This window comes from Andrena cerasifolii, chromosome 2, assembly GCF_050908995.1.
Source record: "Andrena cerasifolii isolate SP2316 chromosome 2, iyAndCera1_principal, whole genome shotgun sequence".
In the NCBI taxonomy this organism is placed as follows: domain Eukaryota; kingdom Metazoa; phylum Arthropoda; class Insecta; order Hymenoptera; family Andrenidae; genus Andrena; species Andrena cerasifolii.
This window is the reverse complement of record NC_135119.1, coordinates 10,130,587-10,155,449: the sequence shown is the minus strand read 5'-3', so window position 1 is coordinate 10,155,449 and position 24,863 is coordinate 10,130,587. Positions and strand designations below refer to the sequence as shown.

The following is a 24,863-nucleotide window of genomic DNA, read 5'->3' as shown; positions in this document are numbered from 1 at the left end:
ACTATATGAATGTCAGATCCTAATGAGGCGGAAGACGCGAGGGTAGTAATAACTTACGCGTCTTAATAAAACTCAACAAAGCATATGGTTTATTTAAGGATGTACACCAAAAGCTTCTTTAGAGAGAAAATGTTGAGCGGACGAAAAGCGCAACCGCTCAAGACGCTTGCTTGAAACCGAATGCCACCACGGTCGCGTTCCTTCCAGAACCGCAGGAAACGCGTGCCGCGTGCAGAAATTTGGGAAAACCCCGGGCCCTGAGAACAAGGGAGGTTTCGTCGTCAGTTGAACTGTATGACCTTACCTGGTCGCCTTCTACTCCGCTCGAAAATTCGATGCTACGCACGCTACGCTAAGTTGAGAGTTTAGCGATTGAAAAAAGAAGAGTTCTTCAACTCATAGAGCCAAGAGTTTTCGATTAAAGTTAAGAGCTTCTGAGTTAACTAGATAATCATCAGACAGTATAGAGTATAATTTTGAAGCTTGCAATTAGTTATTTTCTGAGGCACCCCCATTAATGTTGTTAAATAAATGTCATTTTCACGCCACCAGTCCTACCAGGTCAATCACGCGACAGCGAGCATGTTGAACGTAGAACGGTGATTCACGAGCGCGTGCACTGTCCCGAGGCCGAAACTAAATAGTCTCACGTCTCGTAATTGTCGTGCGGCAAGTTGGAGAACGGTTGATGATGTACTCAAGTCGCGCTGTCAGCGCGGATATCTAGCTGGAAGATGAGTCGAGGCGAGCCACGACGAGGTCTCGCGAGTTCTTTTTTCGCGGATGCTGGATGACTTCGCTTCGACTCCCACCCAGCCCGTTTCCTTTCAGCTCACGTCCACGAGTTAGTTTCTTCCCCGGCGAATACACGGGACTTCCTCGTTCGTGGCTACGCTCCGTCCACCGAGGATTTCGATTTCGCGGAGATCACGGGTGGATCGCGCAGTGGCGACAGGTTGACGCGAGGTTTTGTCGCCGGTGATGGTGGAAAATAATTTGTGGAATGGAAGGTTTACAGTACAGTTGGCTGATTTTTTAGAGCCTTCTACGAAGGTGGGTATGTGGGTGTCGATTGTAATCTGGTGCCTTCTTAGGAGTCTCATAATTAGTCTTATCCTATGATAGTTTGCTTGTAGCTTTTCTTCATTGCTGTATTATGTAACTAGCGTCCCCCATCTCAGCTTCGCCCGAGATATTAGCGTGACTAATTCATGTTTATTAGAATCAATATCTTTTAAGGGGGCATGCTCAGTCAGGAGGCCGAAGAAAGGGTGGTATTTGGAAATTTTTTACTCAAAAGCTATGACACATTTCACAAAAAATCTTTTTTCCTTTTAAGGGTTGCATCTAGTACCGTGCATCGTAATTTTTTTATTTAAAAATATTTATCAATAACTAAGTTATTATCCATCACTCGAAGGCTCTCTAAAAAAAAAAACACCACTGCTGCTCGAAAGTCGATCATCTAAAATAAAAAATTCAAAAGAATTTACTTATTATATTATATCATCTAGTATTTGAACGAAGGATTTTTCGAAATATTGATTTCGGAAAAAATGGCTGATGTTTAAAGTAAAAGTTTCAATTTTTATCATAAATCCTGCCTGATTTTCGTCAATTAAAAGAAAACTATGCGTGTAAGGATAGAGAATTTATAGTTTTAACATAAATCTAGCGATAATAAAAATCGCCTCTCTCTTTATATAATAGTATAGATAATTTGGGTTGTCCAAATACCTTTTATCAAAAGAACCAGTATTCAAATTTGGAATTCTTCAAGGACTTTGGGTTCCTCATACCACAGACATGAAGTTAGCTTCTATTAATTCCCGAAGAACGATAGTTGGACGCATTAAGACGATTTCCTTGAGGTTTCTGTTGGGTTTCGTGCAACAGGGATCGTTATATACGTTCACCTGCAGGAGGAATCGGGTGCATTAACGTTACCCACGTAGATGCACAATCGCAAGTGCATAATAATGTTGTTAGCAGCAGGGTTATTAATCCTCGGGCGACGGTAATATATCGACTGTCAAGGACGCGACAACAGATCATTCTGATCTACGACATGAAAGTGCAACGTGGAAAAGCCTTTTACATAGTAAATCAATTCGTAATCGCTGCTTCTAGCACGACTTACCTTGCTCCGTGGACGCCGCCAGATGAAGCGATCTCTACTGGCAAAGTAATTCTTCGACAGTGAGTGATTTAACGGTAGAAAGCGGCCAAACAATTAAACATTTCATGCCGGCAGATAAGTGGGAACCGACTAAACACGAATTAACACGTATTGCACTCCAGTATACGCGCTTTCAATTAGATTAGACACTTGGGTTATTAATGTGTTCTATAATCGTCGAATCTGAATAGGCCTTCGAAGATTCCTTTCGCGGAAAAAGGTGCATCTCGTCAAATTTGGTTTGAAATTTTTCTTTGCCTTTAGTGGTAGAAGTTAAGTTCAAAGACTTAAAAGCAGTTACTAGATATTACTAGAGTCACTAGATATCAATTTAAACCCTTTAAACTTCCTTTTCACCGCCATTGTAATAATCGAACTTTAAAGTTTAACTCTAATAGACGTGGTGCATTGAACGGCAAGAGTCGAGTAGCAATTATTAAAAATCGAATCAGGAAGAGTAGGTACCTGTTCGCCAACTCGATCCTACGCTTGATCGTAATTTGCAAAAATATTTCAATGCCCCGTGGTAGAATCAATTACTCCGCTCGAGTAAATGTAAACAATCGGAGGGAACCTCGATGCAAGACGTGCAGCGCAACGCCTACGCATTGATTTATAGCACCTAATCCTCCCTCCGCTGCCTCTCGCCGTGGAGGCTACCCTCTGCAAGCGGATATGCGCCCTTCTCTCGCCTCACGTACGAGTTCCGGTCGTGGGCCAACTAGAATCTCTCGTCTGATCCGTATTTTATACGTCTCACTTTCTCGTTGCGTCTGTACCACTTGTTTCTTCCCTAATATTTTATTCCGAATTCTTCGCTTCTTCGTCCTCGCCAAGTCACGCGGCTCTTTCTTCATTTACTCTACTCTCTGTGTCTTCTTTCATAGCTTTGCCCGTTCCTTGCACTGTTGTATACCAACGTCATTTAAATCTATATAAAGTATTAGTCAGCGCGTTAGTTTCTCCAGATAGCAATAGTAAGCATCCTGAAGTCCTTCTTTTATCACCTTATCCGTACCCTATTACTCATCCTTGAACCTCGATCTCTATGCCTCATCCCTTAACGACCGTTAAACTCAGGACAACCCCCACTTTTCAGCTTACCGAAAACCGTACATATATATATATATTACACGCAATTCTTCCAGTCAGAAGCACTTGAGCACTTCAGTCCGAATAGTCTGGACACGAGAATCTAGTTCTGAATCTATAATCTAGTATTTATCTGTAATCGTCTTAGTTTCCGTTATTCGTATAAAGTTATTTAATAAAATAAAAGTAATACGAAAAATACGGAATACAACAGCACTTCCTCGCTCCTTCAACCATTCCTCCATCCATCCCTCCGAATCTCGCGATCATCTCCTAGCCCTCACCTTTTCTGCTCCACGCTCTGCTCACCCCTTTCCTCCCCCAACGCCACTATCGACAATCTGCCGCCGTCCTCCTCCAACGCTTTGTCTATCGCCTCGCTCTCCCTTCATCGCGAGTGTGCATCGCGCCGCCTGCTTAACGTGGATAATTTTATTTCCCCCGGGCGGATCGGCGCCTGGCCGTAGAACGTGGCCAGTCGTGAAAGCAACAAATTAACCGACGACACTATCGTAGGTCGATACCGAGGGAGTATGCGCGGTGAATTATAGAGTGTTCGGCCGCAACCTTTGCCGGCGTCCGTTTCAAGCGAACTGCACGCCGCTACCTAGGCGAGAGTCCCGTTTCCATCGTGTAACAAACGTAATTACGTGTACACCGGTGGTAATTGCACCCCCGGCCCGCTGTTCTCTGCTCCGCCACCCTTGGCTTACGCTGTTACTACGTAATCGCCTTTGGGACACAAAACATCGAATCCTCTTTGTCTCCGCCTGACCTTCCTCTTCATTCTACGAAGTTGGAATTACAAAATGGGTTGAATTTCGGGGTGCAATTTGCGTACACGCGCTGTGTGTAGTTATCTGTTAAGCAGATGGGACAAGTTACTGGAAATATTTTTTAGGAATTAGATTTATACGATTTATACGTCAGAGAGATATTATAACAAAATTTTCTCGCGATATTTTAAGCAGCCTCTCGTGTCCGTTCAGTATTTAATGAAGCAAATAATATTATGCGAAGTGCATTAATTGTGCAGAATGTCTCGGACGAATTTTCGTAATTACGTGGGAATTATTTTTCCATTTGAAAATTCACGCGTTCACTGGGATATCGAAATAATACTTTCCTGCAATTTTACGCAACGTAAAAATATTATCGCGTTTACTTATTCCCGTATCGTTGCCCGTATTAGTCACAGTCAAATTTATCAACACTTTGACGCGAGCACTTTGCTTATCGCAGCCGCGGCGTAGCCTAGCTTCCGGGAGAAGCGTGTAATCTGCTCAAATAGAGTCTTCTGTGCTAGATAACACTTGAATATTTCGTTAGTGGTAGTAAGCGCAGTCACTAACAACATATTACCGGAGAAATGAAGTTTATTTCGCAGAGAATGTGGCGGATGTAGTCAATTCTATCATCCACTTAAATATTAGTGAAGAAGTAAATATTCGTTTACAATTTTTTATCTTCGAATTTGTCGTTCATTGCGTTCTCGAAAGTATCCGTAGAATGGCAGAATGCACGCGAAAAGAACATATCGTGCCAATGAATTTTTGGCGAGTTTCATTTGGCAAAATATTTTACGCGACATTTCAACCGCGCTATTTAGTTGAGAATAGCGAAAAAAAAATTCGCGTCGACCGTGACAGGATTCGAACCTGCAATCTTCGGATCCGAAGTCCGACGCCTTATCCGTTAGGCCACACGGTCGTATAGGGGTAACTACCCCAAACATGGAAGCCTCTCGTACCGAGCAATTTCAAATCACGTTTAAATCGAATTAACGCACGATTAGTTTCTCCAATTCTCTACCTTTCGCTTTCAATGTCGGTGTACTACCAATGTATAACTTCAGACTTAGCAAAAGATTAAAGTCACAGAAGGGGTGAACCACCCCTAACATACATCGTAGTTTACTCCACTCTATTAATCATTTAAAATATTTGACAAACGATATAGCAGCTTGAATGCTTCTACTACTGTCGATTGAAAAGAAAATTCAGAAATATTATAATACTTCTTTATTCCTCTGGGAGATTTATCATTTCTATATTCGTATATGCAAGTTCTATAAAAGTAGCGGGGAATAATATTTGTCGTGATTACGCGGTACGTATTTCCATGTTGTCTGGGTTATTCTCGAATTTACGACGATCGTTTTCATGAAAACGCGGGGATTCAATGAGCGACTCTACGCGTGCGGTAAACGCACATGGGCGTTCCGCGGCCGATACAAGCTTACCAGGGAGTAGGTTCTCCGCACGGCCGTAGTGGCACAGTTCTCATTCGAGCCCGGCTTTCGAAAGTATAATTTCGTTCTTTCTGATAACGAGTTTCTTAGCGACTCTACTATTTCCCATTACGCTTCAAAATTCTATAGTCCAATTTACTGCAAACGGTTACTAAAGCGTCAAAAATTATTCAGCTGTCGTTGGAATTTTAATTACAATAACTTCTCGTCTCTCAATTTCGGTTGCACTAAAAATTGAATATTTTGTTACACCTGTTTCATAAATCAAACCAGCGAAACGCTATCTACAAGAACATCAAATCCGGCCGATGAGAATCCACTGTTTGATCAAAGAAACACTACACCTTGTTGCGGGGAGGCTTATCAGTTCCATCGACAGATTCATCAGATATAACTATACACTTAGCACTGCCCGTTCTGTTCAACTTAATGAAAGTAACGATGGGGTGCTAGACACGCGGCAATTATCGTCCAAGCATTCGAGGTGTATGCCTCTTCCTACGTAAGCTTCGCGGCATAAACATTGGTCGCTGCGTGAAAATAATTTCTGCGAGAATAATAAAGTCTGCAACACTTGGCAGAAGAACATAGAAAATAAAGGGCAATAATTTCAGTGAAGCATTTCGCTCGAGTCTCGCACTATTACGATCATAATTGAAGACCTTGCAGCAAGAGGGGTGCCGCTCCATTTTTCACTGTTTTCGAGTTATGACAAATTCTCCAGTAAACTCTCCAGAATGCTCTGGATTTGAGAAATTTGCCAAAAATAGAAATAAAAACTTATCAACTCGATAACTACTACGGTGTACTTATTGCGTGAAAATATGTTTTTCAATTACTGTATCTCTTTCCAATGTTAAGTCAAAGCAATAATTGTTAACACCCGTGGTTGATCATTCAGATCGTTCGGGTGTTGTTAGATTTTGCACGTGACGCACAGTGGTCTAATTCGCCAAAAAGCTTGCCAAAATATGAAGGCATTTTCCGATTTGTACAAACATTGGTGTACATGGGTCTTCGAGGTCGCTGATTCAGAATCTGAAGTGAAATTTGCAAAAAGAAAAGAAATGGTGGTCGAGTACCTGAAAAAAATATCAAATCTAACAGACACCTAGTACTTTACAGTTTTCGTGGTCGCTGATACCAAATGTGTCGTCGAAAATATAAAATTCGTAATGGAGGATGTAATACCGCTTGCGTAAATATTGTCTTTTACGTATTTTTTTCGTTAAACGTGTTTAATGCTGCGAAAATCAATGGACCGTTTAATTATTTATTCGTTCAATAGGCGATGAATGGCATATTTTTAGCTTAGAAAAATTGTTTTCATTGAACATTGACAATTAGAAAAAGTGGTGTTTTGAAATTGAAATACAAATTTTCGAAATTTTTGTTAACATTTCCAGAGTAAAGAAAAGTAGGAAAAAATAATAATCTTGACTTCGTTCTAGTACGGGCTATAGCAACATGTGTATTGAAGATACACACCAAATTTGAATGAAATCGGTTAAATAGATCTTGAGATTTTATGAGAGCAATGAGAATATCCTTTCGGTACAACCTTCTGCGTACGAGGCTCTGTACTGCCACCAATTTTGAGTATTTCTCAATGTAAAAATTTGTACGTATTGTTGAAAAATGAACAAATACATGTAAAAAAAAACGTCAATGGAAGAAGTTTCATAGTTTCGTTATAAAAAAATTCCGGAGGATGCAAAAAATTGTCTATAACTGTAGAAGACCCTCTTAAGCACTTTAAATGTAAATATCTTATAGGGTAGCAAATTATAGCAAAATTTTTCAGTTGCGTATCCTTCTAGGCAGTGTACTTGAAATGAAGAATTTCTTCTCTTTGCGTATAAAAGCGTATAGCATTACTTTTTTCCTCGTTCTTTATTAAGGGAGGACTAAGATGTACGATACATTGGGAAGGGAAATACACGGGTAAATGTACAAATATTTTCGACTGCTGCTATGCAAATTTAATGTTTATAACACATATTTTAATGGTAAAACATTTCACAAATGAATTCCTTCGATGAAACTTTGCGTGATACATTAAAAATGATAGAAATATCAAGACATTAGGGACCAAGAAACGAAGCCAACTGATTACTCTTGCTGGAAGCTCTACAATTTCTCATCTCTCATGTCGATCACAGGTTATTGAAGGAAATGTAACCGGTCACGAATTTCGGTCACTGTTTCGGCCTCGACTTCCTGGTTAATATAGTCATCATTTTCCTCAGGTTCTTGGAAAGTACCTATTGGTACCTACTGTCTTTAACCCTCTTATATAATCCCACATATGTATACACGTTTTATCGCCGATAAATACCCGTTTCGTTCGATGGTACGCGCGCACGAAACGGCTAGCAGGGATCCACCTCGTGGGATAAATCAAGGCCGTGCAATAAATTCCGAAGAGTCCGACGTGTTATCCTCCGTTGAATATACCGATACAGGATGATTTAACAGTCGCCCAGGTGTGTGCGTTGCTTGTTAGTTAGACAAATGCTGCGCCGTGCCGTTGGTGTTCTCCCTTTCTTGTCCAAGGGGAGAGACGTTCTCGCGATCCCGCCTTTATTTGGACGATAAAAGCGGGGCCGGTTTCATTCGGACAAATGCCACGGCTCGTCCTTCGAATTTCGCCCTCGCTGTGAGCCCTCGTTGCGCGGTGTTCCCTGGAACTTTGCCGTGTAGGAGATCCTGTTGCTTTTACTTCGAATCACTGAATATATTAAGTCGGTGCAAAAGTTCGTTCGCTCATTGTTACGCGATGTTTACGGAAGTATACGGAAATGTCTTGTTTTATGTCTTGAACGGTCATAGATAGCCAAGGATAAGGGTAGTTTGATTAAAAGAACTTGTTCTGTTTTCAGTTTTGACGAAGATTTTGGTTGAATAAAGCGAACGAACTTTTGCAACCACCTAATACTTATGCTGCAACGATGGGTGAACACGTATTGTACGATACTTCGAAGAAAGTATATAGCTAAGTACCTAATAATTGCATTTGGAAGCATTCAAATATCTTAAATAGTTGTTGAAAAAAAAATTGGTAAAGTTTAGGGTTGTTATCCGTATATCACCCTAACGACATGGGGTAGAGGTCTGAAATTTTTCTCACAAGGGGAGGACAATGTCGGAAATAAGTAAATAGGTGTCCGAACGTTTCAGCCAATAGGTTTTAATAATAGAGATATTTACATGGAAATTATTCAAAATTTCATAGTGGCCGTGGGGTTTTAGTGGGTAAAAATCCCACACTACCCTGGCGCCCGCGGGAGATTCCTTTCTGGAGGCGTCGGGGTGCCTTTTGAAGATGTCTCCACGTTAAAAAAACTTTATTCATTTTTTTTATAAATTATGTTTTATAATTTTTTTTTTAACTTGGAGAAATCTTCAAAAGGCACTCCGACTCCAAGTACCTAATACTTCAAATGTACGCACATATGTATTATACAATCTTCATCGAGTAATAATTGAAAGTCAAAGTATATAACTTACAACTGAATATTAACTTAAGTAAGATTATTTCTAATTTCAATTTCTGAAGTGTCTAGCTGAGTAAGCATAGGGAAAACTGCCCTAGCACCAATTTTAGTAAAATTATATAGTGTTTATTTTTATTTATATATATATTTTTAATTAAAAATATATATATATATAAATAAAAATAAATATAGTGTTTATTTTTATTTATATATATTTTTAATTAAAAATATATATATATATAAATAAAAATAAATACTATATAATTTTACTAAAATTGGTGCTAGGGCAGTTTTCCCTATGCTTATTCAGCTAGACACTTCAGAAATTGAAATTAGTAATAATCTTACTTAAGTTAATATTCATTCATATTTAATTGTAAGTTATATACTTTGACTTTCAATTATTACTCGATGAAGATTGTATAAAACATATGTGCGTACACTTGAAGTATTAGGTACTTGGAGTTTATGTCTACTGTACGAAAGGAAGCAAAGAATTCTGTTTTTTTTTTGTGACTTCGCGGTAATAATGTGATTCTGGAATCACGATCACACGTAGCACCGAGCTCAGACGAAATTATTCCCGATGTACGGTGGAACGTGCTCAGAGGATCGCATGCCGGAGTGGTATCCCACTATTGTCCAAAAGGCAATTAGCATGCCTCGGCTGACTCTTCTGTAAAAGAGGGGTGAATACATTAAACACTCCTCTCCGGATACTCGTCGATCGTGCGTGGGAGAGCGTATTTCTGTGAGCGTCGTGCACGACGCACCCGTGCAACATATTTATTTCATAGAAACCGTGCCACTTAAAGGTTCCTGCGCGCGCAGCGCACATACATCAACGAAATCTTCATCCTTCAGTGGAAGAAAAATTATATAAAAAAAAAAAGTTTAAAGTCTCAACTTTTGTACGTCCATTTTCAATCATCGAAGATTATATCACAGATTGCTTACACCCCAGAAGAATCTATTAGCTACTCGTCGCCGCTTCTCTCTCTCCCACGCGTTCTGCAAGATCGAAGCTAAACAATCCGGACAATCACCCAGATTTATTCCGCGTAAGCGAACGGCTCGATCGATTCTCATTCGCGAAAAGCGAAGCGGGAGATCAACGCGGAGTGCTGGTCGCGAAGATGGCGAAGTAAACGGTGCAAAGTGAACGTTTTCGCTGGCGCTAGTCGGTAAAAGATTTATCGCCGTGGGATTAATCGCGGTGGATTCTAGGGCCTACCGATGCACAAAGCTTGAATAAATCACAAAGAGCTGATACGTGCTCGCGGGGATCGCGAGGAAACACTTGTCCGCTCGAAACCACCGGCGAGCGTAGAGACAATGGTCCGCTTTCACCGCGACTCCTCCATCCCGTGATCCGCGGGCATCGGTGTATGGCAGCCCTTCTGGACGCGTTATGCCACTCGTCGTTAGTTAGCGCCATAAATGGGAACGGGCAGCGGCTATGCGAAAGTTCATGATGCACGTTGTTACGTCAATTACGCGGTTTAGTCGTGGCTTCCATCACGTAACGTTCAACCACCGCGCGAGCTTTTGCCCGGGACGTTTCGACGTTACCTCTCCGCTGAACGAGGCGCACGCAGGAATCTAAATTAACTTGGTCTACCTTGGGGCGCTTTGTTGAGCCGGGGAATGCTTAAGGAGCTTCGATACCGCAGCAAAAATAATGAGAAATCTTTGAAAAGTGTTTTCATCTAATTTCCAAATTGTGGTTCGCATTGTGTTAAAATTTCAAGTCGATTGACAGCACGGTTTATGAGAAAATTGAAATGAAAGTTGCGCTCTTATACACAGCCTGTTATGGGAGAAGCGATGAAATTTCTATAAAATGTTACACAGAGTCCTTAAAAATAGCGAGAAAGTCCTAAAAAATGTTGCAATGAAAAGCTTAAGTATTCCTATGAAATTCTAAAAAAAAAAAATTGGACACTTACATCGCGGACATTTTAATAATGTAAAGATAAAATGTAACATCTAGATATTTGCCTAGATATCCGCGGCCTGGAAGTCAAATAATATCTTAAATATATGTTATTATATACGAAAAGTGCAACAAATGCAAACGTGTGCAATTTTTAATTTAGAATACCTGCTGACAGAAAGTATGAGAAGAACTTCCACAAATTTATGTATGAAATGTGTAAAAAATTAATACAAAAGCATGTTACATACTTAGAGAAACACAGGCTATCACAGAAAAATATAAAAAAAAATGGAAAATGCTTGCAATTCACGATTATACACCACTAAAAACTGAAGACAATATACCTGTAGTATACCTGGTTCCCACGTGTTTCCCGATTGCCATCTCTTAAAATGTTTTATGATTTCCAGTACTCTAAGATGTACTTACCTATACAGCCCTAATAAATACTCAAAAGCAATATTCGAAGACCTTTTTTTTTTTACTTTCTTCGCGTTCGAAGCATGGTTTAGCAACACTGTGCGGTGTTTTAAGATCCTAGAACCTGCAGTGGCATGTTCGAACCTCAGATTCAATCGCATAGTCTCATTATCAGTTTCAATTCTTACGAGTTGAACTACCAATTCTTAGGGGTTGATTCTACTTCTGTCGCGATTAATTAGCAGTGGAATATCAAGCCAGGTCCAGTCTGAGTAGTCTTCGGCTTGCAGCGTGCGTTTTGTACTTGTTGAATCTCCCCGCACGACCATTTCCAATATCCATTTTACGACAGTCACTGGACATTAATCCCAATCATTAGAGTCGGCCACTGCTTAATTACGTAGCATGTTTTACGATAGTATTAGCGCGAGTGCCTATCGGTAAATATGACGCTTGGACGGCGAGCGATAAATGCATAATGCCCTGTTTTATTATCGGCTATCGGCGCGAGTGCGATCGCCGGTGGCTTTCCGTCGTCGCATTTTCAGAGATTAACGGCAAATAGGAGAAGCCCGGTGTCCCGGCGCTTGCCTAATCCCCGGATTAAATGTGTTCGCTGTACAGCTGACAGGAGGAGGCCACGGTGTTGCTTCTTGCGCAAAAGGAAGGCGCAAGGTGTTGCGTGCGGCTTTCAATGGCCGCGTCCGTCCACCACTTCCTGTACGAGCGATTTTGTTGGATTCCCAGATGTTCAGTCAGTAATTTTAACGTTAATCGTCGGGATTCAGCTGTAATTATTGGTTAGAGGCCTCTTTGCATAATTATCACTCGAAATAGGAGAATTGTAGGGACTTGATGGGGCATGGGACATTTTACCCATGAAGTTTCTGAAAAGCTTTTAAAGTCAATGTAAAGTAGTTACTTTGTTGCACGGGAATATTTTATGATCGAATTTTCTGCTCACTAAATGGCAGTCTATTGATTGAATTTTAAATTACCTATCTGTTAACCCAGGGTGGACGTGTAAGCTTACCGATATTACCGTCTTTGGCAGGGGAGACCGGGGCAAAGTGAACCCCGGGGTAAAATGAGCTTCCTTAATTTATTCTTTAACGATAGAATATATTTAGAAATTTTGGTGACGTAATAAACGTATGTAATACGACAATGATAAGTATGCACATTCAGGTATCGAACAATGGAAATTCATTTAAAAAAAAATCATGTTTTAGAGGCTTCCAATTGTTTTTTTTTTCAATTTAGGTTTTTGGATAAATGATTCTTAAATGTGTTATTTTAACTCCATTTTTTTCTGCGTGTTTATAACAAGCTTATAAACATACATGTACACGCGTTTGAGAAAACATTAATTCTAACATTATTAAATAATTAATTTTCCAGTGAGTACATATTCGAGGCAAAGTGACCGGGGTAAACTGAGTTGCAAAGAAAAGATGCGCAATAACCTAACCTGTCAGCTAGCTGGGAACCGAACGTATTTTATTAAAAATTATGTATGTATTTGTTTTATTTATAATACGTCAGACTGTTCGTGTAAACAAAGTTCCTTTAAAAACACATTTTCAGGAGAAAATGAGTTTAGGTTAGTAACACAAAGTACAAAGTTACAAAGTACAAATTATTAACATTAAGCTTGTATTAATGAAATATATTTAAAAAAAATAGTTTAAATAGTTTAAAAGTTCTAATAAAGTTGATTTAATAATTATATCCTTCATTAAAACTCATATTTTATTTCAGCTCATTTTACCCCAGACAGAAGCTCACTTTACCCCATATATGGGGTAAAGTGGTCGATTTTGCATTTTCTTTTCAAGTTGAATTTTAATATACTTTAAGTTTATTTTAACTATTGATATTCGTCATTTATCAATAGTAATGTTCAAATTGTATTATAAATCTATTTTCACACATTTTTATCGAAAGGGAAAAATTTTATTCGACTTCAAACATTTTTCGTCCCACTTTGCCCCGGCCTCCCCTAATTGTAAATGTGCGAGGTTGCACCGAAGCAACGATAATTATAATCACGATAAACCTATGTCAATTAACTTGGAGAATCTCCGAGCGAACTGTATGAATTTCCCATTTAGCTGCGCAAACAAATCATGATCGTGATTCTAAGGCACTTGATGAGGAGGAAACGCATATCGCGCGTGGATTAAATGCTCCTGAGTATAAAGGATGAGGGATTATGATTAAACGCACCTTGCTTGATATCGTACGTACTATTAAGCACTATTAAACTATGTGGGAGGATGAGGCTCCTTTCATACTAACAATAAGCCACATTTTCGCGTGTACAATATTCGACACGGTTTACACTTAATCTCATATCAATTAATATACTCCTGCACCGCATATTTCACCTGTGGGAACGCGGCTATGAAAGTAGTAATGCATAGATTCTTCGAAAAGTAATTCTTTATACAAATTTTAAGTAACAACTGCACCGTAATTTTTGCACGTGGAAAAGTGGCTTAAGGCACTGTATCCGGACAAATACGACATGCCTGCAAGGACATTTCACAGTATCACCGAGATCGTCGTAGGGTAATCACGACAGGGGAGTTAAGTTCTTTACAAGGTTCATTTCCAGAAGGCAAAGGGACGTTAGCATGTGTATTAACGCGATTTTCCTTTGCGCAGCGTGTCCCCCTTCTTGTTAGGTGCTCGGTCGTTACTCGGGCTAACGTCGCGTGAAATCGACGCCTTCTTGGAGCAGTTCTGCACTTTGCTAACGGGACAGGAGTTCGTTCCGCACTGAAATTTAAAAAATCCGATAGGAAGTGACTTCTTACAAAGAATTATGTTTCGTAAAAAGGAAAACTTCTAATGGGATCGATACTTGTTGGCATCACTCAATGATTCCCTTTATTTCTCACATTATTTTATTCTTTCTGCGCGTATAAAATAATCAGAAAGGCACGAACGATCTTCGTCTCTGCGAACATGTAGTTTTAATAATTTTCAAAATTTGGTCCCTCTTGTGAAAACACTTAGTGGCTCACGAAGGATGTTCATCCATTTCCAAATCAGAACCAACGCAAGCAACACGTTCAGCCATAAAAATATTGCAAATGCTCCCTCGATAGATGCACTATCGAATACTTCCCCTTCAGTATGAACCAGACCAGATGAGTCGGGCAAAATGTAATCTAATTACAACTTACAAATTAGGGTTAAAATGTAATTGTGTAGTTGATTACACATTATTTTCTGTAATCGTTAATTTAGGTAGTCGACCATTTGGTTTCGTCAACTACCTAAACGTACGATTGCAGAAAATAATGTGTAATCAACTACACAATTACATTTTAATCCTAATTTGTAAGTTGTAATTAGATTACATTTTGCCCAACTCCGAACCAGACTTTAGGTCGATTTTCAGAGCCCAGACGCCGACCCCTTTCAGGAGTTCCACACTCCTAACCGCGAGCTGGACGGAGACCGCAAACTAACCACGGGTTAATTAATACTCATTCTGCTGTAAGGCATTCATTTCCGTAATGACAGTGAGGAACAAAGGGCGACATGGCGACCGACAAGCATTTTATTAGCAACAGGGGCAGCCAGTTATTGCTTGGCTACTCGACCAGAGATCCTGCGAGTGACCAATGGCGCCGTAAATGTTGACGAACGCTGTAAAAAACGATTCGCGCTAACTTGGTCCCTTGGCCACCATGTCGCCACTGAGAAGTTCATTGCTAAATTACGCGGTATGTAGTCGTCGCGCGATAGTGTAGGGTGAAGGTACTAGTAGTTGACAACTTTTCAGAAAAACGTGAAAAATAAGGATTTTAGAAGAGCAACTATCTGTTTTCAACAGCGCGCCGCGGCTCCTAATACCCACAGGTCGCCACTTCGAAAAACCTTATTTTTCACGTTTTTTCTGAAAAGTTGTCAACTACTGATACATGGTCAACTGCTGGTACCTTTACCCTACCTTGATACTTGGCACAAAGTCGACTACTCTGGGTGGAGTTTATCAATGAGGTAGGAAATTAATTCCTTATCTGACTTCAAGTCACTAATACCTAGAGTTCCTTATTTTTCCATATGTTTTGTTTCTCGAGAAATCAGAAAAGAGATCGTATTTCTTGAGAATTCTCGAGAACTTGAAAGAAATATTGTAAAACTTATATTTTTGGAATAACGTTGATAATATCTATCAAAAACACAAGAAAACTTTAACTAAATGATTATTCCTGTCTAATTTATACGAAACTCGTGTGAACGAATGAATAGATATTAAATATAATTGGTAAATTTATTTATTTAATACAAAATTTGTACAAAGCGAAACATTACTTTTTGGTTTTAAAATTTATTTTTTAATAGCACAATGCGTCTAATGTAGCGCCAGCGAATCTATTTATTTTTTGTGTCTATCTTGGCTGTTAAATGAAAAAATGCGTCTTTTGACCATTTTGGAAGAAATTCTGGATCGTGGAAAAATTTTATACGGGATAGAATAGTCTTATCTCCTCTTTTCTATATTTCTTTCTTAATAGCCACAACAAACTCATTAGATACTTAATTCAGTATACAATTTTTCTAAATTTTTAAATAAGAATTTAAGAGCACCTTCAGCAGTTAATAATACCGAATCTTCTGTAATGTGATTTTCTATTGGAATTCATATAGGTTCTAATGTTATTAATAAGATGTATTATAAACTGTAGATGTGGTTATACCAGTAATACATTCATTTACGAAAATAAATGAGATTTATAATATTTTTCCTAGACTTAAGTTTCTCGAGAAATTACAGTATTTCTCGAGAAATAAGAAATTAGCGATTATAAAATTTCTCGAGCAATTCTCGAGGAAGCATTCTCGAGAAGGAACACTACTAACACCAAAGGATGGGGTCTACAACGTTTTAATCGATGTTTCACCAGTGCTTATAAAAAGCATTTCAAATTTCAAACTACACCTTTGACACCCCATGAGAGGACGACTTTGAAACTCTAATTGGCCCGTATCCTTTACATTAAAATAAAATACTAAAATAGAAAAGTTTGTTGAATACACAGCGAAGCACCGTGTACAACCAGAAAACCACCAGAAGCTCGGCGCACTCGTGTTCCCCAGTGCTGGGACCGTAATTTGCAAATATTCCAAAATTATGTAAAGGCGGGATCACGTTGCGCGGCCAGAAATGGAAGCAGCGCGTGTTTTCTCCTTGTTAAAGGAAGATTGCTCCTCGCAGCGAGTGTTCCATCGCTCGCGCAGGCAATTTCAATGATTCATGAGTGCACACGTCGCGCATCCGCGCCGTAACCCGCGAGGGGCAAGAGGGGGGGAAAAAAAAAACGAAGTAAACTTTCCATTTACAGGGACGCGGACTCGCAATTTTCGTGTAGGGCTTGTCAATGACTCCTCGCCGCTCGTTGAGAGTCTCTGTGGCTTGGCGCTGGGCGAAGGGGAGGGAAAGTTTCGCTCCGAGGGATGGCTTCATGATTTATGGAGGATGCGTCGAGTACCTACCGCGTTGGAATTATTGGCAGGATACTGATACGTCTTCGTCGCGGTTGTCGTCCTGATTGTAAGACGGTAGTATCCTGCCACGTCAAATAGTCCCGATGGTCATTTGTCCGCTCGTGATCTCGTCGATGCGCCGACCTACGAGCAGCAACCGCCATTGGGCACCTCTGGAGAAAAATTCTCGAGTAATCTATACAAATGGTACTGGATGGGTGTTTGCTGGGAACTTGTGTCGAAACTGCATGTTGAATTTTTAAATCGAAACGCCAATCGATTATTCAGCGAAGAACAGATCAATCACACTTTTGGTTCTTGATTACGTGAAGCTGTGTATTATATTCAAAAAGAAGCTTCTTGTATTTAAGATATTATTCAGTTTTCTAGTACTAAATCTTTTAAAATTGGTGAATAGGGGGTCTCTTTAACGCCCACGTCGAAGTGGTCGGTGCCTCGTTTCCTTTGTGTCCACCCTAACGGTACAAACTCACGTGAAACGTCGAGCATGTGAGGCAGCCTTAACAATTTATGCGCGACAGTTTCCTCGGTTCTAATGCTCCTCTTCCCCTACGGGTTACTTCACAGTTCCTCTAGCTTTGGTAAACCTTTTCCTGGGAATACGATCGTCCAAGACCCTTCGAGCAGTGATAGAGATAACACGCCCCCCTTACCGTGGGATTGCTTAATTTGTGACCGTACGAAAAGTCCCCGAAACCTGAGTTTCGTGTCTCTGTTACCTTTTAATGAGATTGGAATGGTCGCGCTGAAGAGTTTATTTCTTTGCTCCTATCTGAGTGTCTTTTTCAGAGAAGCTGGGAAGATATCGACAAAATTGAGTCGTTGGATAACTTTGTATTTTGAAAATAACTTGGTAGTCTTAATATTTAATGCGCCTTCCAGTGGATCTAAGCAGTGAAATATAGAATTCCATCGTCTACAAGAAAATTCCTGATACAGGATTGTCGTGGAGCGACTATTAAAACTTATTTTCAGTAAAAACTGCGTAGGTACAAGAGATTCCGAGTTCAGACACGTTTTCTACAAGAACTGCTGCATTTCAATTTTAAAAAGGAAAATAACACGTTCGCGGCTGCAATATTTATAAGTAGAAGAAAGCAGCTGATAAATCTTTCATGGTTTAGAAAGTTGCTAGGAGTCTTAAGGATCTTGCAATACACGCAAGAACGAGATCAGCGCGTTTCTAATGTTAAATAACAAGAGGGGGTGTTCACCGAGCGATATGCGCAATGGCATTGATAACTTTTATTCGTTCTATTTCAGACTGGCGTCACAGCTTTGCAAAAGGGAGCTTCGGAAGGCCATTTGGAGGTGGTCGAGTTGCTGCTGAAGCACGAGGCGGATGTGGCGCGTCAGGATAATGTAGTGAGTAATCATCGAGTTGTATTTCAATTAATTATCACCCGATAATTAAATGGCTGTCGCATAGCCTCAGCTATCGACGATGTATCGCTTCGTCACGCAGAATTTCGTCGAGCACATTTAATGTTAGAGAAAAAAGTGGGATAACAACCTTTTAAATTATAAGAAAAATATTACCATAGTTTTGAGGTAATGCTTTTGCAAAATGGAAGACTTAGGTATAAATTAGTATCGTCTGCTCGTATAAATAAGAATCGCTAATAGCTTCTGTGGCAGAAGTGTTAAAAAAAGGAATATTTAAGGATCTTTCACACTGGTGCTCTCGTCGACTGGTGACTTCGACGCGTGGTCAAGCGCGAACGTTGTAAAGGCTCCTCCAGACTGATCGCCCTTTTATCTCTCAGCTATTATTCTGATCATATTCACAGTTTTTCTAAACAGCTTTAACAGCAATGAACAATTTTCGCTTTCGTTTAATTCAAACACCTACCTTCCTACACACCTCTGTCTTATTATCACAGACCTTACTGTACAATAACGACATATTACTATCACTTCCTAAAGCCAGCACTCTCTGCATCCCTCGAAGCTACCCAAATTACACATTCCAAGTCACAGAGGCTTCCAAAAGGTCCGCTAGCACTCTTCAGCGTACAAAGTCCCTCGTCGACACTCCATTACATACTCCAGTAGCCGCAGTAATGCAGCCGATGCACACTTTAGCTGCAATTACAACGCTTTCGAATGGAATTTAATACAAAGAGAGGCGTCGCGTCAGAGCCCCGGGGTCCGCCCGTGGAAAATCGAAACTCTCACGCCACACTCGCATAAACGCATTTCTCTCCGTCGCTTTACGACCGGCTCGACCCAATGGACGGGAGAATATCGCTTGTGCGCGCCGATACGCGTATATTTGTAATAAGAGTCCCTGGCACGCAGCACGTGGTCCCCGAATGAAAAAAAAAGAAGCGGCACGGAAAAAGCGCGGAGAAATCGCTACCAGGGAATGCTGGAGGACGGTGGCAATAATTTCGCGTTCTTTCGGGAGAAACAATTTACGGGGATTTTTGCGCGGCCAGCAGTGGCAGCGGTCCTTTATCACTTTCTCGGAGCTGCTCCCTCGGGGCTGGGACGTTCGTTCGTTTCGTAATAGCTGACGTGCGTCCGTGGTTGTTAACGAGAACGCGACACTCCGACGGTGGGACATAAATCTGCGGCCCGGAGACTGGTCGGTTGATAGATGCGATTATGGGAAGGAAGAATAAAATATAGCCGCCTGGCAGGCCGACTGTCGCGAGTCGACGAGTGGTAAATTGTGAAATCGGCGGTCTCGCAGCCGACGGAGCAGCTCATTTTTCTGGCAGCGTGGTTTGGTGGCTGTGCTGTGCTCAGGATGAAAGCTGAATGGAGGTCAGTTAGACTTGGGAGAGTGGGCGATGATCGTACGTGGAGGGTCTGTAGAGTTTGGGGATTCAAGATTGATGATGGAGAATGTAGAGAGTAGATTAGTTAGTTCGTATCTGGAGCTCTCATATTAGGTACTTAAGGATGTGTCGGGCGTACAATATTAGACAAAAGTACATGAAATTTTAATATCTACGTGTTACGCATAGTAAATTTAAATGTAAGGAACTCGAACGACAGTTGGAGGCTTATTTTTACTCCCAGAAAAGTATTTTTCATTGCACAAATGCTTTTTCAAGCATTATTTGTTGAACTTTTAGTTATAATTTATTTCTTTAAAACGGTATACTGAAAACAATTGAAACTCGGCAGATATTTTCATTTATCCATATACTACGTGTACAAAAAAAATGAAAACATAGGTACCATTTATTCAAAATTTCTTCAGCCGTTTTATCTGTCAAGATCGTCTGTTTCCGTAACAGCACCGACGTGTAAAATCAGTGAAAATTAAAATCGTTATAACTCAGCAACCGTTTAATGAATTAGTTTAAATTTTTTGGAGCATCTCAGGAAGATTAGAAAGAACAATCTCACAAATTTTCATCAACCTGGTACCATTTTGAAGATAGGCCCAATACATTCTTAAGGGGTCTCTCTATAGTATGACGGTCTGAAAAGAAGGCGATACTTGGAATTCCTTTTTAAGCGAACACCTTTAATTATATTAATTAAAAACTTCATGCCTACATTTGTACATATTAAGGCAATATTTTAAAAAATATTTAATTAAAAAATAACAGCACTGTAATTGTTAAAGAACAATTTGTGGCCACTAACCTCGGCTACGCTAATATCGTATGCAAATCGAGTGCAGCGTCTTTCTTCGGGTGTTTTTCTTCCGAGTAAATGCAGCACGATGCGCATCAGGACTCGGTCACCTTTCGCCGACAATTATCTTGTCCTCATCGGAGTCGACGGCGTGGATCCTGCGATCCAAATGTCAGAAGTATAGTGGGATCGATATCCACGCTATCATTACGTCGTAAAGTAGTTAATGGCTGCCATTACAGATATTGTATCACATTTACCAAGCTTCGCGCCAAGAAGTCTCTCTTCGTCTCCCCAGAGGACACAGCCCGAGCAATCTGCTCCGAAAGTCGTCCCTTGAGTACCAACTACCAATTTCGCCAGCGGAACACACACGAGATAAACGACACGAAAATCATGATGGGCGTGTATACTTTACGTCTTAATGGCGACCAGCGATTGATCTCGATATTTGCCACGATCAGCTGCGAAACACGGTCGATGTTATCTTAAACGGTGTTTATAATCTTTCGGGTAGGTTAGGGGCGGTCGCTGAAAGAAATGTGTAACGAAGATGGCCCGTTTCGAGTGCGTAATTAGGAGCAACCAAGTGACCTGAGCTTTTCAGAAAACGAGGAACAGTATTTCTTTTCGAATGCAAATCTACGTGTTTAATTCGGTCATATTCGAATTAGAATCACTGTCGTTTATTCGGAAGTGGTTACTTTTTTGTATCTCGAAGCTTTTTTTTTATTTCGAAGTTTTGTGATTATTAGACACTAGCTTTACTACTCGGATTCGCCCGAAATTTAGATTCTGATTTTATAAAAAAGAATTATTTACTTTTTTTTTGTGAAAATAGTCGCATTCATCTGGGTTAGCTAACAAGGGGAGGACAACCATGTGGTAGACATCGATTTTGATGAGTCTTAGCACGATGGATCTACGTCGAAAATAAGTAAATAAGTGTCCGAGCGTTTCTGCCAATGGGCCTTAATAATAGAGATATTTACATGGAAATTATTAAAAATTTCATAGTCGCCGTGGGGCTTTAGTGGGTAAAAATCCCACAACTACCCTGGCGCCCGCGGGGAATTCCCTTCTGGAGGCGTCGGGGTGCCTTTTGATGATATCTTCGCGTTAAAAAAAAATAAATTTTTTATAAATTTTTTTTTAATAAATTTTTTTTTATAAATTTTTTTTAACTTGGGGAAATCTTCAAAAGGCACTCCGACTCCTCCAGAGGGGAATCCCCGCGGGCGCCAAGGTAGTAGTGAGATTTTTACCCACTAAAACCACACGGCCGCTATGAAATTTTTAATAATTTCCATGTAAACATCTCTATTATTAAGGCCCATTGACAGAAACGCTCGGACACCTATTTACTTATTTTCGACATAGATCCATCGTGCCGAGGCTCATCAAAACCGATGCCTACCACATGGTGTCCTCCCCTTGCAACCATAATGAGCTGGTACACATTTCGTGACCCCAGAGTTCACCGTTCGAAAGTTTTTAAGCGACAGACAAACGCACGTACACTTTCTGCTTTATATATTAATATATTCAATTATTCTGTATAATCGAAGTCCTCGGAAAGCCAGGCTCCCCGCTTACCAAGCTTTGTACTCAAAATTGATTTTCTCGTAGCAAAGAATCGCGCTCGACGTTTGTTATTTATTAGTACATGCGAATACAAGCGCCTGCCGTCGAACGCGCGCTGCCTATCGACGTGCAACGGATCCGGGATCGATTAATCCGCGCCTCGCGGAACGAAACATCTCCGATTGATTATTATCGCGCCGATAATGATGGCCGGTATCGGTGGAATCGTTTAATGAGCATCGGGCACGTACTTACGCCGGCAGGACCGATCCCCTCCCGCCGCCGTAATGTATGGTATTAACCAGCAGAAAATATTTATCCTCTCTCTGTCCCCGTCCACTTGTTTCGCGGAATTCGACGGTACGCGTGTAAGATGAATCGGTTATTTCGGGAAGCGGTTAGCCGTAAGAAGAGGAGAATTTATTATTCCCCGGGTGGATTGCGCGTGGCTGACTCGTAACTCTTTAAACGCTTAAAAGCACTCGAGCGCATTATATGCATCGTATAAGAAACAAATACGATCGCGCAATAAATAACAATAGGGGAGACCGGGGCTAAAAGTTGCGATTTCGATAAAACATAAAAAATGACTGGAAAATAATGTAGTTATTCTCTTCGCTATTGGCTAATTTCTTGTTAAATTTATTATATCTTCTGATTTTAAGCTTGTATTTAATATATTGTAATAGGTTTTTCATAGAAAGTAATTTATTTGTGGCCGATCCAAGCGGAACTTCTTACCCCTATTTGGGGCAAGTTGTTATCGCATTGGGGTAACTTGGGCTATTCTGCTTATACATATATTGAAACGATAAACGCTATTACACCTTGTTCTTAAACGTCATTTGATCCATAAGAACGAATAAATCTATAATATCGACGTTAAATAATTGAAATAGACCAAAAAATGGTGATAGAAATTTTCTTACTTATCTGGTACGCGACTATTAGGTCCTTGCTTACAACCGCACGATTCGCTGTCGCGGACGCTATTAAAGTGGGTGACAGAGTGGCGTGATGAACTCACACGGAAGAAATAATTTAAAGTGCAATGCTCTTTTTATTTATGAAGATAGAGCCGTCGGAACAACTTACCCCCGGAACTTTTAGCCCCGGTCTCCCCTACTTTCCCGCAATTATATCTATCCTCACAATCGGCCGCACGGAAACCCCCAGAATTTATTCCCCGCGCATGGTGACCCAGACCTAACCCAGACCATCATTCAGGGATATACACCTGCTGAAAAAGCTGCGCAAAAAGACCTACCGGCTCTTCAAACTTAATCCCCATCCAACGTTTCATTAAATCGCTCTTCCCACGTCGGTACGGCGAGTCCTCAGACGCAGGATCTCTCTCAGCGGGGAGTCCTCAGCCCCATCCTCTTCCCCTAGCGGTACACGTTCCCGATGTTATCCAGGATAGAGTGACGCCTCGATATCCCGCGGCATCCAGCGTATTCCCCGCAGCCAGGATGCAAATGTCAAAAGATTGGCGCTAGAGGCTGAAGCGAAATGTCGTAGCAAGCTGGCGAGCGTGGCGCTATCGACGCTCGGCGTGCATCGATCCACGATCGCGGAAAGAAAGAAACGTCGGCAATGCGCTACCCGCGAACGGCTTGCATTCTCTCGCCGCTGCACCGGCGTCTGGATGTCGGTGGTTTCGTCCGCGACCCCGTCGAGCCTCGCGAAACTTCCATTATGTCCTTTTTCGACGGCAGCCCGACGTCCCCGTGCCCCTTGGCCGCTAAGCGGAACCACCTCGAATCCGCCAGCCGATTTTTCATCCCCGACAAGAGGGAAAGGGAATCCGTGGATTGGCGCGCGCGCGGGAAGATCCCAGCGGCAGATACGCGCCGTCGAAATGCCCGACGATGTTCGACAGTTTCCTCTGACGGTTTTACAGGATTTTTTCCGATAATCCCGGCGTCGTTGGAGACTTTTTCTGCCTTGCTCGCCTCGGTGTACATGCCTGGTTCCGTATCATTTGAACGGGCATCGCGATCTGCCCTCGAGCAACGCGCGCGCGCGCGCTGATAATTGCTTCATTTCGGTGTTTTCGGAGGGGGTGAAAGTGGGTCGCTTTTTCTGTGGTGATTGTGAAATTTCGTGGGAATTGGTGGGCAGTTTTTAGGGATCTAGTTCTCTTAAGTGGAATCTTGTAAGTGACATTAATTTATATCTGTGTATAAATTGATACTTCAAGTTATTCTGCGTACAGAAGTGCTGAGGTATAGTTGTATGGAAAGTATATTAATACGTACTTCGTGTTTCGTATTTCGTGTGGTTGCTTTTCCTTTTTAAGATTATTGACAGCCGCATTAATTGCCCCCAACGACTTGAGTTGATTAACTTCTATGCTCCTGTGAGATCGTTTAGATTCACACGTACTTTTCTTCCCCAGCAGTATATTTCCTCATTGATCAACTCGGACCCTGTAAACCGCATATGTGGCGTAGCTAATACATATTGTGAAAGCATGGACTTATTTGATGTTAACATAAGCAGCTTTAGAGACTCGGTTCGTAGTAACTTGCATAATTTGTGATTTGTCCGTCTTAACTGTAATACCAATCTTGTACACTAATGGGGACCCTTCCCCTTTTATCAATAAATAAATAAATAAATGAATGAATGAATGAATGAATGAATAAATAAATAAACAAATAAATAAATAAATAAATAAATAAATAAATAAATAAATATCAAACTTGCAGTAGCTTTACAATTATTGTACTGTTGGATGCAAGAAGGGCCTCAGTGGAAAAAGTGACTTTCGAG

General features: G+C 40.8%; 1 protein-coding gene, 1 long non-coding RNA gene and 1 other non-coding gene across 4 annotated transcripts in view; 1 reads left to right on the top strand and 2 right to left on the bottom strand.

The window, feature by feature from the left end:
- Dgo (ankyrin repeat domain containing protein 6 diego) overlaps nucleotides 1-24,863 on the top strand; it is a 203,419-nt gene that overhangs the window by 108,887 nt on the left and 69,669 nt on the right. For both annotated transcript variants that reach the window (XM_076830633.1, XM_076830634.1), the window contains exon 4: nucleotides 18,168-18,269. In XM_076830633.1, the coding sequence (XP_076686748.1) occupies nucleotides 18,168-18,269 (102 nt within the window). The remainder of the gene's footprint in view (nucleotides 1-18,167; nucleotides 18,270-24,863) is intronic.
- LOC143378724 (uncharacterized) lies at nucleotides 1,267-2,037 on the bottom strand. Its single transcript, XR_013088340.1, has 2 exons — nucleotides 1,738-2,037; nucleotides 1,267-1,465 (listed from the first exon to the last, which is right to left on the bottom strand). It is a non-coding gene; the product is annotated as an uncharacterized LOC143378724 (long non-coding RNA).
- Nucleotides 4,909-4,981, bottom strand: Trnar-ucg (transfer RNA arginine (anticodon UCG)). The gene has a single exon. It is a non-coding gene; the product is annotated as a tRNA-Arg (tRNA).